The sequence below is a fragment of the Oncorhynchus nerka genome, linkage group LG6 (genome assembly GCF_034236695.1).
Source record: "Oncorhynchus nerka isolate Pitt River linkage group LG6, Oner_Uvic_2.0, whole genome shotgun sequence".
Taxonomy (NCBI): Eukaryota; Metazoa; Chordata; class Actinopteri; order Salmoniformes; family Salmonidae; genus Oncorhynchus; species Oncorhynchus nerka.
This window is the reverse complement of record NC_088401.1, coordinates 27,749,370-27,761,888: the sequence shown is the minus strand read 5'-3', so window position 1 is coordinate 27,761,888 and position 12,519 is coordinate 27,749,370. Positions and strand designations below refer to the sequence as shown.

The following is a 12,519-nucleotide window of genomic DNA, read 5'->3' as shown; positions in this document are numbered from 1 at the left end:
CCAAATTCTTTCAAAAAATACGAGAACCAGCTGGATGAGAAATGCTCATTGGACACACAAAAAAAATGTAGGCCGATCCATCCTACACCTTGTTTACGGCAGTGAAAAGCTGTATAATGAGGATTTTCAAATTCAAACTGAACATACAGTGCTTTCTTCTCTAAGGCCGTGTTTTCTAACTCCAGTCCTCGAGTACCTGCACCAGCACACATTTGTGTTGTAGCCAAGCACACCTGATTAAACTCGTCAACTAATCATCAAGCGCTCAATGAGTTGAATCAGGTGAGTTTGTGCAGGGCTAAAACCCAAAACAACGTGTGCTGTTGAAGGTACTCGAGGACATGGGAAACACTGCTCTAAACTGTATGCTTTCGAACCAATCATAAGATTAGTCTTTCTCACTTTCTTTAAAGGGCCAATGCAGCAGTTTTTCTCAATATAAAGTCATTTATGGATAACAATTAAGTACCTTACTGTGATTGTTTTCAATTTAAAATAGTTTTTAAAAAATAGCATAAATTGCTTCTTAGCAAAGAGAAATTTCTCAAGCACGAATTTTCCTAGGGAAACTGAACATTTGCTGTTATTGGCAGAGGTTTGGAACTCTCTTATTGGTCTAGTAACTAATTAGCACCAGGTGACATTATCAGGCAGGCCAAAACCCCAGCCCACCAAAACAGGCTGTAATTTCAGGTAGTCTTTTCAAACAGCTCTTACACTGAAAGGGCATTTATAATTTTCAGTATTATTCCAACTTCAGTGTGGAAATATAAAACACAGGAAAATCACTTTTTAGATTTGTTTTTACTGTCCTTTTAATAGCAATAATCTTTGTTTTAATGTAGCAAAGTATATTGTGATGTGTAAATTTGGTCATGTATGGCATCTGTTTCAAATGTTTGATTTAAAAACATTGAATTGGTTCATGTAGTATACATTGTTTAAAAATAGCTGTACAGTCCAGATTAATGCAATATTTTAATTGCATTCAAATGTACTGCATAAGATTTACATTGGCAGTAGAGCTGATCCTCTTTTCAGAGCCATTGATTTGTTAAATACATTTTCTACTAAATCTAAAGCGCTCACATTTTCTGCTTAGGGGTAGATGGTTGTTTGCATGTGATCTGTCATCCAAGGCATGAAAAGTTAATAAAGCATTTTGATCTGTTTGACTGAAAACACATTCCTCTTATGAAGGTTCACAACACACACAAGATCCGACCACACAAATGTTTTGGTTCTTCGTGTATCATGAAAAAAATAATAATTTGCAATCACTTCACACATCATTTTAATTTGTACATTTTCCCTCATAAGAACGTTTAAAAAAAAGTTTAAAAAGATCCTACAAGAAATCAATATTTTGGAGAGTATCCATACAGATGTAGTGTATGTGACCTGCATGAAGATGAAATCAATCATAGTGGTCACTTTACAAATGGCAGGCGCATAAAAGAGCAGTGAATCATGGTGCTACGTGATATAAAAAGACAGTTATGCCGTTAAGTTGACAGACAGTACAAATATTCAACTCACACACAAAGATTTAGAAATATATTAATCCTATTTTTTTCTTAACCAACTAGAACTCCAAAACAAAACTCAATAGGGGACCTGCCCAGCCTACATAACAGTAGGGAAAACACTGCAGTGATGCATGGTAGAGGATGAGGGATAGAGAATAGCATAGTGAGGAACAGTCGGGGTACAACAGGGTGGGGTCAATTCCGTTTCAATTCAGAAAGTAAACTCAATTCCAAATTTTACCAAATTAAAAGGAATTGGAATTTCAGTGTACTTCCTAAATAGACTGGAATTCACCCCAATGCTGGTGTACAAACCTACAGACTGAATCCAGATATGACTAGGTGCTGGGCAGTGTTTCTAGCATCAAAGTATGACGTGTCTGTTTCGTCCTCCGGCTGGGGGATGAAGGGCATTGTCTGGTTCTGGAGGTTATCCCAGTCCAAACCCGCAAAGAGAGCGTGGCTCCTCAGTTCTGATGCAGAAAAAAATATGGTTGTAGCAAAAACATTTAACTATCAATCAGAATGGCATCCATGAAATGGTATTATTACAGTTTGGTTACACTGAACTGCATTTAAATTGGGCAAAGAAAACCTTACCTTTGAGGCCAGCCCGTTTATTCATATCCATGGTGAGTAAGAGCTCTATGGCATTCCGGGAATTGTGGGATAGCTCCTCATCACCATCAGGCCATGGGATATCTGAGATACAAAAATAACCAAATAAACAATTTTGGTGATATAAAACACTTTGAAATGCATGATTTTACTTTGCCGTAAAGGCCTTTGTGTCACACTGATAACATAACAGAAGCAATAAACAGCCACGGCAGCTGCTGATATCTACCTCTGTTGAGAATATTCTGGAAGACAAGCTGAGGGGTTTCGTCATTGAAGGGGGGCACACCGGTGAGGAACTCAAACAGACACACACCCAAGGCCCACCAGTCCACCATGTAGTCTGAGGGGGGAACAGATAGTCACTTTTCTTAGGTACCAGTACTGTAGTGTTACTGTGCTATTTTCCTGTTAGGTTGTGCCTCTATTCTACAGCGGTGGAAGCAGGAACTGAGTTAGACAAATCGGACAACATTAAGCTTAATGTTTCGATGTAAAATTTCAGATAATTGTCAGATCCACACACTTCTCAATTTAATGATTGTGGACGATGTTGAAATTGTGTATTGCTTGCTAACATTACTAAGTCCTAAATAATCATTTGCAATAAATTACATCTTACAAATTGTAATCCAAACCAATATTTTTTCTGACAAATTCTTTCCAACATTAGATCCACACCTTGGTACCAAACATCATATTCCAGGACAAAACACATACCAATGTTAGAAACATGACAGTTTTCATCAGCTTGAAAATATGCCTTTATAATAGGGCCCACCTGGAAGTCACCAATGTTAGTCCTCCACTGACATGACATTCCCTAGAATAGACTCTTCAACACCATGCCTTAAAATTGGCTTCCCATTAGAATTTCCCTCAATTTAACCCCAACATGGGTCCCACCAACCCAATACAAGGGGCCAGAAGCAGCGATTACAATGGGGAATCAGAACCGGCATTTTGCAACCTATCCACGTAATATTGAATCAGGCAGCCATTTCCTGTGGTACTAGACAGTGAATGCAGGGAAGCTGAAAGCACATGCATTTCCCTGGCAGTTAGCAAGGTTACGATCAACTCACCACAGTTAAGATATCCTGAAACTAAAAAAATAATGCCTGTTAAAATTGCTGAACTTGCTTTCTCAACAGGCATTTATTTATACCTTCATGTAAAGTTGTTAAGATGATGACAGAAATTATACCAACATGCATACAGAAATATTTTGAATCCCCCACCACTGGCACCCTCCCCAGTGTCATCTCTTACCATGTGGTATCCCCAATAGCAGCTCTGGGGCTAGGTAGTCTGGGGTGCCTAAAATCGGTACTCCCTCCACAGGTACCGGAGCACGTCGGACACTCTTGGGGGTCCTGAATGGAGTGTGGGATGTTGTCATCGTCTGTGGGGTCTGAAATTAGAAAACAAATGAATAAATAACTGGGATAAAACAGTGTTGTGTAATGTAGGTTCCCTGAAAAAAAGAAGCTATATTCAGGTCATACATTTGAACGTAGCCATCACCCCTGAGCCTCGACTCAGTAGATCTACCTGATAGAGGGAGCTGTTGGAGTTGGGTCTCTTCTGGACTGGTGTGACAGCAGCAGGCATACTGTGGTAGGAGGCTGAGGTAGCCATATCCATGGCCTCCACTGAGCCCAGGCTGAAGCGTGAGTTCCACGACATGTTGGAGCGGTTGATGGAGCTGCAGTAGCTCCGGAAGGCCACCACGTTCCTGGGCTTGAGGAACGAGGGTGACTTGGTCACGCTGGGGTCCAGCTCGGGGACTCTGTCAAGGAAGGAGCGTTTGGATACGCCTCCTCGCAGGGTGAGCATGTTGCCCGGCAGTGCTGTTCCTATACTAGCGAAGGTGGGTGGCTGAGGTGGCAGTGATATTTCGCTGTTGTCTAATGCCAAATGCCCTTCTTTGGCACTATGAGTCGACCACTTTGGGGTTGGGCTGTTGACATTGATGGACATTTCATGAACCGACCCCTCAGAGTCGATGCTCGGGCTACTGCTCAGCTCATGGTCTTCACCAAAAGACCTGCCCTCAACAAAGACCCCCTCTGCTAGGTCATCCAACTCACACAGAAGGTTTTTAGTCACAGCAATGGGACTGGAGCGTTTGGGCACCTGTCCTTTAGCAGTCCCTTGACCCTTAGATCCAAACTCCTCCAAATGAACATTGGCAAACACCCCGGTCAGACCAGTACGATACTTCAAAGCCACTTCTGGGACCCCAGAACACCTCTGGTACTCCGAGTCGCTCTTCTTGGAAAGCGATTCCAACTGCTCAGGACTTTTCTCCACCTCCTCAAACCCTCTCTTTACTGCTGAGGTTACCCCAGACTGGACTTCCATTGGTTTCCCTTTGGTGGCACAGATACTTTCAGCTCCAGAAACATTGCCTCTGATTGGTTGAGAGAGTTCAGGCTTCTTGGGTGGGGCAGATTGCTCCACCTCGTTAAACTTAAGCCTCTTTCCAACATGGGGTTCCTGTTTGGCCTTCCTGGACAGTTCTCCGGTACTGGGTTCTTGGTGGAGCTGTCCACGTAGTTCCAAGTTGTCCAACGATGCCAGGGCAGAGCCCTGGCCCAGCATCCTAATATCAGAGGTCACCTTTCCTCCCGTTTGTCCACTTGCATTCCTACCATATAGGTATGGCACGTTCTCAATCTCCTTCTAGAAAAGGAAACGGAATACAGTAACAAAACGGAATACAACATACATATCTTCTAATAACCAATGACCCACAAATACAGATATTTGAAAACAAAATGTTTATTTGCTACTGGCTTGACCTGCTCCAGCTCCCATAGTGGGCTGACACCTCCCTCAGAGTCAGTGGTGGAGGGGAAGATGCATGATTGGCTGCCGCCTGTGCTCATGGTGTCAAACCTCCTCCTGGACTTGAGCAGCCTGGGAGTCAGGCTCTTGGCCAAAGCATATGGGCTGAACACACAGCTGTTGGGTCCTGAAAAAACAAAACAGACTGATTAGAACCCGTTTGAGGGAACAGAATCCACTTTCTCCTCAGGACAGGTTTGACTACATATCTGACCAGTCCGCCCTCTATAGATAAAGATGAAAACCTGAAACACAGTGTGGTTTGCCGAGGTAGTATTGAAGAGACATACCCAAAGTACGGCTAAGGCAAACAGGGGAACGCAGGTATTCCTTCTGTCTCCTCAAGGGCGAACTGAGCGAGTTTTTCCGCGGTTCAATTTTCCCACATGACATAGGGCTAAACACAGCCGAGCCGCTGCTGTGCCGCTTGCCCTCCACTGCTGGCGTGTTCTGTGTTTGATGAGATGAGAGCACAGAATGAATGTTTAATCTGGCAACAGGAAACAACGTACTGTATCTGCACAAACCAATCATATCACACGTATTATCATTACCGATGTTTTCTAAATGAATACATATTTAAATACAATTAACTTTACTCACAAGTCCAAGAGAGCTGATCAAAGACAGGACTTGACCAGGGGTGCGGAAATAATCTTGTTTAGGCATTGCCAAAGATGGGGTTGTCATGATATCTGCAAGACTCAATTCTGTGAGGAAAAGGAATTAAAATGTAAAACACAACAAAAGCTTGCAAGCAGATGGAGATGTATGCGTTAATTAAGTGTACGCTATAGTGCCCATACCTCTGTCAAGCTTGACTTTGGAGAGGCCAAAGTCTGTAAGCTTGATGTGGCCTTCATTAGACACAAGCATATTGTCCGGCTTTAGGTCCCTAAAAGATTGAACAGAATACAAAACTCAATTATACTAAAATGTGAAATAAACACAAATATTTTGAAGATGAGTAGTTCTAAAAGTACCTGTGGGTGATTCCATGGCGATGGAGATAGTCTAAAGCACGTGCCACCTCTGAAATGTATTTCACTGACATGTCCTCATCAAAATACCCATAGATGTGAAGAAGTGATTTCACATCCCCTCCAATAAGGTATTCCATCACCTGTGGATAAACATGTAGAGGCAATATACCAAAGTCAGGTCAGGGACATGCGTCACTCACTGTTGTCATTTGTATTTTTTAGGGCCACATACCAAATACACATTTGTTGATGATTGGAGACAGTAGAAGAGGTGCACGACAAAGGGACTTTTGCTGAGGGCCAATGCGTCCCGCTCTGCCTTCATCTGATCTGCCATATTTTTGTCGCGCATGTCTGCTTTCTTCACCACCTGGAGGAAAGTGAATAGCCAGTAAAGTGTTATTATCCTCAAAGGTCAATGTAAGTTAGGTAAATAAAAAAATATATATTTAAAACAAATGCTTTCCAACTCCTTTACATTAACAGCGGTTACTGATGGTTCACCCCACTTCAAATTCTAAATGCTCTCGAGCAGATGCATAGCAGTGGTAAAATGTTGATCACTTGCCTTGATTGCATATAAGCGTGCATTGCTTTTCTTCCGTGCAAGGTAAACCTTTCCAAAGGCACCACGGCTGATGGGCTTCAAAACAACGAAGTCTTCGATTGAGGCAGGTTTTGGAATATCGGATACCTTCCCATCTGCACAGGAAAGGGAGCACGCACCCTGCTTTTCACCCGCATCCATAGTTGGCACCTACTAGCAGCTAACGTTAGCGTAACTTTTGCAACTCTTCAAGGGGAATACATCCTGAGAGTAATTAAAAACAAAAAGCGTGCATGTAATTAAACTAGTAAGCTGTTACAGTTCAAAATACCGATATGAAGTTTTATGACACAAATATTTTCACTAACCTGACAGACAAGACAAGGCGCGGTTTGTTTTGAAATTTGAAATCCGCTCACAGAAATAGGGGTCCTGCGTGACGTACTATTCGTGGCCAAAGATAGTGCCTATACGAATATAAACACTTGAAATGCAGAACACTTCAAAGGCAGATTTGGCCAAATAATAAATGTATGAATTAATCAACGAATACAATTGAGTTTTTGGGCCATCTTATTTCTAGAGCTACTCTGCTAGAAGAATTGGCATCGGGCAACGGGTAGGACACCTAGTATCAAAATAATATGTTACGTCATACATATTTTGAATGCTGTTTGTTACGAATGTTGCCAACATAGAGAGTATTAAAAACAATGTTCTCCCTCCTACAATGAGTCAGGGGTTAATAACGCTGATATACCTAAAGCCTAAAAAAATAAGTGCTGCTCATCGATAACTGGCGTCCAATCTGTCTTCTTAATAATGACTATAAGATTATAAGCCTTACTACTTGCAAAAATAATTAAAGAAGTCCTGGATGCAATCATTGATGAAACACAGTCTGGCTTCACGAGGAACAGACATATTTCTAACAATGTCAGACTAGTATTAGACATACTTGACTACTCAGACCTAATAACTGAGGATAGCTTCATATTATTTTTAGATTTTTATAAAGCATTTGACACAGTAGAGCATCAGTTTCTCTTCCACTCCCTTGAGAGACTTGGCTTTGGGGATTTTTTCTGTAAAGGCTATTAAGAGCATTTGAACATCTTGGCCATGTTCTGTTATAATCTCCACCCGGCACAGCCAGAAGAGGACTGGCCACCCCACATAGCCTGGTTCCTCTCTAGGTTTCTTCCTAGGTTTTGGCCTTTCTAGGGAGTTTTTCCTAGCCACCGTGCTTTTACACATGCATTGCTTGCTGTTTGGGGTTTTAGGCTGGGTTTCTGTACAGCACTTTGAGATATCAGCTGATGTACGAAGGGCTATATAAATACATTTGATTTGATTTAAGACGCTCTATGCAAATGGTAACAGCTCTATCAAATTGAAATATGGCACCTCACCTAGATTTGAGTTAAAGAGAGGAATTAGGCAAGGTTGTCCTATCCCTCCGTACCTGTTTTTATTAATCACCCAACTTCTTGCAAATTCTTTAAATAATAGTCCTGTACAAGGTATTTACATAGCTGGTAAAGAAATGATTATAAGCCAGCTGGCTGATGACACTACACTTTTTCTGAAAGACGCTAACCAAATTCCCATATCGATCAATGTGATACAATCCTTTCCCAAAGGTCTGGTCTATATCTTAACATTAATAAATGTGAACTCATAGCTGTCAAAGATTGTGTGACACCTTCATATTATGGTATTCCAGTAAAAGAAGAACTTACATATTTAGGCATAACCATTACAAAGGATCAGAAGTCTAGAGGCTTCCTACATTTTAACCCTCTTATTAAAAAAAAACAGAAGAAGCTAAATCAATGACTACAGAGGGACTTATCTTTAAAAGGTAGAGTCCTAATAACCAAGGCCGAAGGTATCTCTAGACTAACATATGGTGCTCTATCTTTATATCTTGACAGTAAAATAAGCAAGGAGAGAGACCAGATGCTTTTCAACTTTCTTTGGATAAACCGTACCCATTGCATTAAGAAAACTGTTGTAATGAACACTTATGAGAATGGTGGACTGAGTTTTCTGGACTTTACTACTTTAAATAATACTTTTAAGATCAATTGGATAAAACAATTCCTAAGAATACCCACTTCTATCTGGAATTGTATTCCTCATTATGTCTTCTCTACTTTTGGTGGCCTTAACTTCATGTTGTTTTGCAATTATAATATTGACAAAGTTCCAGTGAAACTTTCTGCTTTTCATCGGCAGGTTTTCTTGTCATGGTCCTTAATTTATAAACACAATTTTTCTCCACACAGATATTATATATGGAATAATCGGGATATATTGTATAAAAATACTTCTTTGTTTTTATTGATTCCAAAATAATATCCTATTGGTGAGCCAACTGGTAAATGCAGAGGGTCTTTTACTCAGTTATAAAGAATTCTTATCACTTTACAAGGTCCCTGTAACACCTAAAGATTTTGCAATTGTTTTAGATGCCATTCCCTCAGGTGTTGCTATGTTATTCAGGAACGTGTCAAGACCTGACCCTCAGAGCCTACCTTCTATTGACCCTGTTGACTCATCAGTAGGAAAGATTTGTTTCTCTTTTGGTCCATTCAACAACAGAGCGATACAAACCTTGTTTCAGCAGGATGTTCTCTACCTTGTGTCATGCCTTATTGGAATGGATTTATTGATAATATCTGTTGGAAAAAAGTTTGGATGTTGCCACACACATACCTACTTGTTAACAAAATTAAGGAAGTTTCCTTTAAAATTATTCATAAATATTATCCTGCCAACCACTATATAAAGAAGTTTAAGGAAAACATCAACTCAAATTGCTCCATTTGTAATGACCACCCAGAAACAGTGTTGCATCTTTTTTGGCATTGTATGCATGTAAGAAAACTGTGGCAAGACATCAGTAGCTTTATAATTGAACACATTTATGAAGATTTTACACTATTGTGGAGAGATGTACTGTTTAGATTCTTTACATACAATAGAAATAAGCTGAAACATTTTTATGTAATTCATTTCATTATTCCTCTGGCCAAATTTCATATTCACAAATGTAAATTTAAAAACAGAAAACCACATTTTCGTACCCTACAAAAAGAAATTGACCTGTATTTTAAGATGGTTAAATGCTCTTTCTAACAAAAAAGCTGTTAGAATTGTAAGTATGTGTATGTCCCTTAAGGTCCTTGTGTAATTGTAATGTGATATTGTACCCCCTAGCTCGATTGTCCATTGTTTGTAATCTATGTATGCTTGTGTTCCCTCATGTGCTTTATGTATTTATTTGTTGTTAATAAAATTAAAATTAAATAAAAAAATATGAATGTTGCCAACAATGTTGCAAACATTGCCGAAGGTGCATAAAGATGGTGGCTTGTACTTACCACAAACGCCTTATTTAATAAGTTGTATTGTACAGTGCTTTCCACCACAATTTTTTGTATTGACAATAGCACGCTATACATTATCCCAATTCTTGCTCCAAGACATCGGCAATTAGAAAACATAAAAAAGTAGATTGTTCTGATTTATAGCCACATTGAACCATAGTTTTAAAAGTCTGTGGATAGTGCTCAAACAATGATGTCATATCTGAATTCCTCAATTTTTATGCACCTTCTCCATTATTAGCAAAAAATAAAAAAGAGAAACATTGGAGAAGTAGCCAGAGGCATTTTGATTCCATTTTTTGAATGCTAATTTCTAGTGACTTTTGAGAAAAGACAAATGGGCCAATCAGTCGTAGGGCCATGGCCATTCATACTATACTGAATACCAGTGTGACTGTTAATGTGGATATATTCAATTAAACAACCATTTTGTACTATTTTTCTCACTTCCCCTATGTCAGGTTGTTACTATTACTGCTCTACACACTGTATGGTTTGAAACAACATGATTTGTTCAAGGTATACTACAGTTTTTATAGTGTAATAATAACCAGCAACATACACAGTTAAAAACGATTGTAATAAAAACAAAAAAATCAATCTCCACTCTACAAAATTATGCAAAATAAAATATCCTCATGGCTGCCTCTCTCCTGCATGAAGTTAACACATACAATACACCCTCTAGACTTAAGCTGCTATCATTTCATCAGAGATCATATATTACTTTTTTGTAGACTGTTTTCTCTGCTACCACACAGCAAGTGGTAACTGAGCGAGAGTCTAGGTCCAAAAGGCTCCCCCCATGTGACAAATAAAATGCGATTTGATTTGATAATTCTAATTGAGTCACACTATGACAGACCATCAACTCAGACCATCAACTCTATGAGCTTGGAGAGGCACTTCTCACTATCTTACCTGTTTGTGTGTGGCCTCTTTCTCTCTCTGTCTGTCTGTCTGTTCTGGGTATCCTCATGGCTGCCTTTCTCCTGCATGATGTTAGCACATGAAAAACACCCTCTAGACAAAGGGATGGGTAACTTTATAGGGGTCTGCAATACCCACATCCATACCCGCACATGCAGTCGCAGCTGGCAGTAGCATTTGGGGGCCTTAAGCAAGTAAGCAAATACGTTTAACTTCCATCCATTATGCGACAGATTTTCATGCGAATATTCTTAAATCTACATAAAACAATGTGTATTTTCCCACCAGAGATGTGTTTCCATCAAACTGACTTTTTGCGGATAAAAGGCTGTGTGTGATGGCGTAATGCACATAAAAATAACTTTTGCTATATTCCCATGTACCGAACGAAAAATACAAGTTAAATGAGTTTCCATCACATTTTAAAATCTACCTATGGTTTCGTCACAAATACTGTTGCGTTATTTTTGCAAATGTGCCCACTCTCGTCTTGGCACCATAGCCGGGGGAAGTAGTTTGGGGGTGAGGGTGCATGTGCTCTAGCCAACATCCTGCAGATACAGTGTGTGTAGGCTATCTACATTATGAGATTATTATGGATAATTATTTGTTGTTGTCAAACAGCAGCCAAGCATCGATCATCATGTCACCGGAATAATATCCTCAATATTTATTGGAAAGAAGCATCAAGCTCATCACCTGGCACATTCACCACCCGGTTCATCATAACTTATTTTATATGTAGCCTAATAAACTGCATGATTTCCCGAGTTGTAGTGGGACGACCACACAACATACATTTATTTCGATATGATGGTTGTTATATCAATTTTTGGGCATAAAGGCTTTTCCACTGCCATTTGTCGCATAATTCATTTTCCGACCACATAAATATCCCACCATTTATACAATTGTACCGTCATGTAATGTTTCGATCGAGTTCAGTACAACTGGGACCTCGGAAATCTGACATCCGACTTCAGTACGTTCAAAACAACTGGGAACTCGATTTGAACTCGGACCTCTTTCTAGAGCTCCGACTTTCCCACCTGAAGATCACTGACGTCATGATTTTACCTCGTATTTTTTCAAGTTCCCAGTTGTTTTGAATGCTGCATAAGCATGACATAATCATGTTCCAACAATGATTTAGATATCCATATTGGCACTCCCCCACTGTTGTAATTCTTTGGGGGGAAGGTATAGAAATGCATTATGCATTATGTATTATTGTCTGCCAGGTTATTCTATTACAAACACCTTAATACATACCTTTTAATTATATTATGCAAGCTAAATTAAATTAAAACATCTCTGAAGCTGGAGACTCTTACCTCCCTCACTAGCTTTAAGCACCAGCTGTCAGAGCAGCTCACAGATCCCTGCACCTGTACATAGCACATTCATTATATCTCATACTGTATTTATTTATTTATTTATCTTGCTCCTTTGCACCCCATAACCTCTACTTGCACATGCATCTTCTGCACATCCTACCATTCCAGTGTTTAATTGTTATATTGTAATTACTTCGCCACCATGGCCTATTTATTGCCTTACCTCTCTTATCCTGCCTCATTTGCACATGCTGTATATAGATTTTTCTACTGTATTATTGATTGTATGTTTGTTTATTCCACCGGTGGCAAACGCTATCCAAGGTT

General features: G+C 39.8%; 1 protein-coding gene across 3 annotated transcripts; it reads right to left on the bottom strand.

The window, feature by feature from the left end:
• Positions 1-1,277: 1,277 nt before the first annotated feature.
• On the bottom strand, positions 1,278-12,482 carry LOC115130269 (serine/threonine-protein kinase greatwall). 3 transcript variants are annotated; one of them, XM_065019458.1, is made up of 14 exons: positions 12,416-12,482; positions 6,552-6,794; positions 6,216-6,353; positions 5,984-6,123; positions 5,807-5,895; positions 5,604-5,710; positions 5,291-5,450; positions 4,955-5,127; positions 3,702-4,835; positions 3,420-3,561; positions 3,233-3,253; positions 2,377-2,490; positions 2,130-2,231; positions 1,278-2,002 (listed from the first exon to the last, which is right to left on the bottom strand). In XM_065019458.1, exons 2-14 carry the CDS (start codon positions 6,729-6,731, stop codon positions 1,845-1,847), a joined length of 2,658 nt encoding a protein of 885 aa, XP_064875530.1. In that variant the 5' UTR covers positions 6,732-6,794; positions 12,416-12,482; the 3' UTR covers positions 1,278-1,844. The 3 variants fall into 3 exon arrangements, with proteins under 3 accessions (XP_064875530.1, XP_029517072.1, XP_029517073.1); XM_029661212.2 differs by lacking the exon at positions 12,416-12,482 and adding an exon at positions 6,899-7,681; XM_029661213.2 differs by lacking the exons at positions 3,233-3,253; positions 12,416-12,482 and adding an exon at positions 6,899-7,678.
• Between the last annotated feature and the right edge of the window lie 37 nt (positions 12,483-12,519).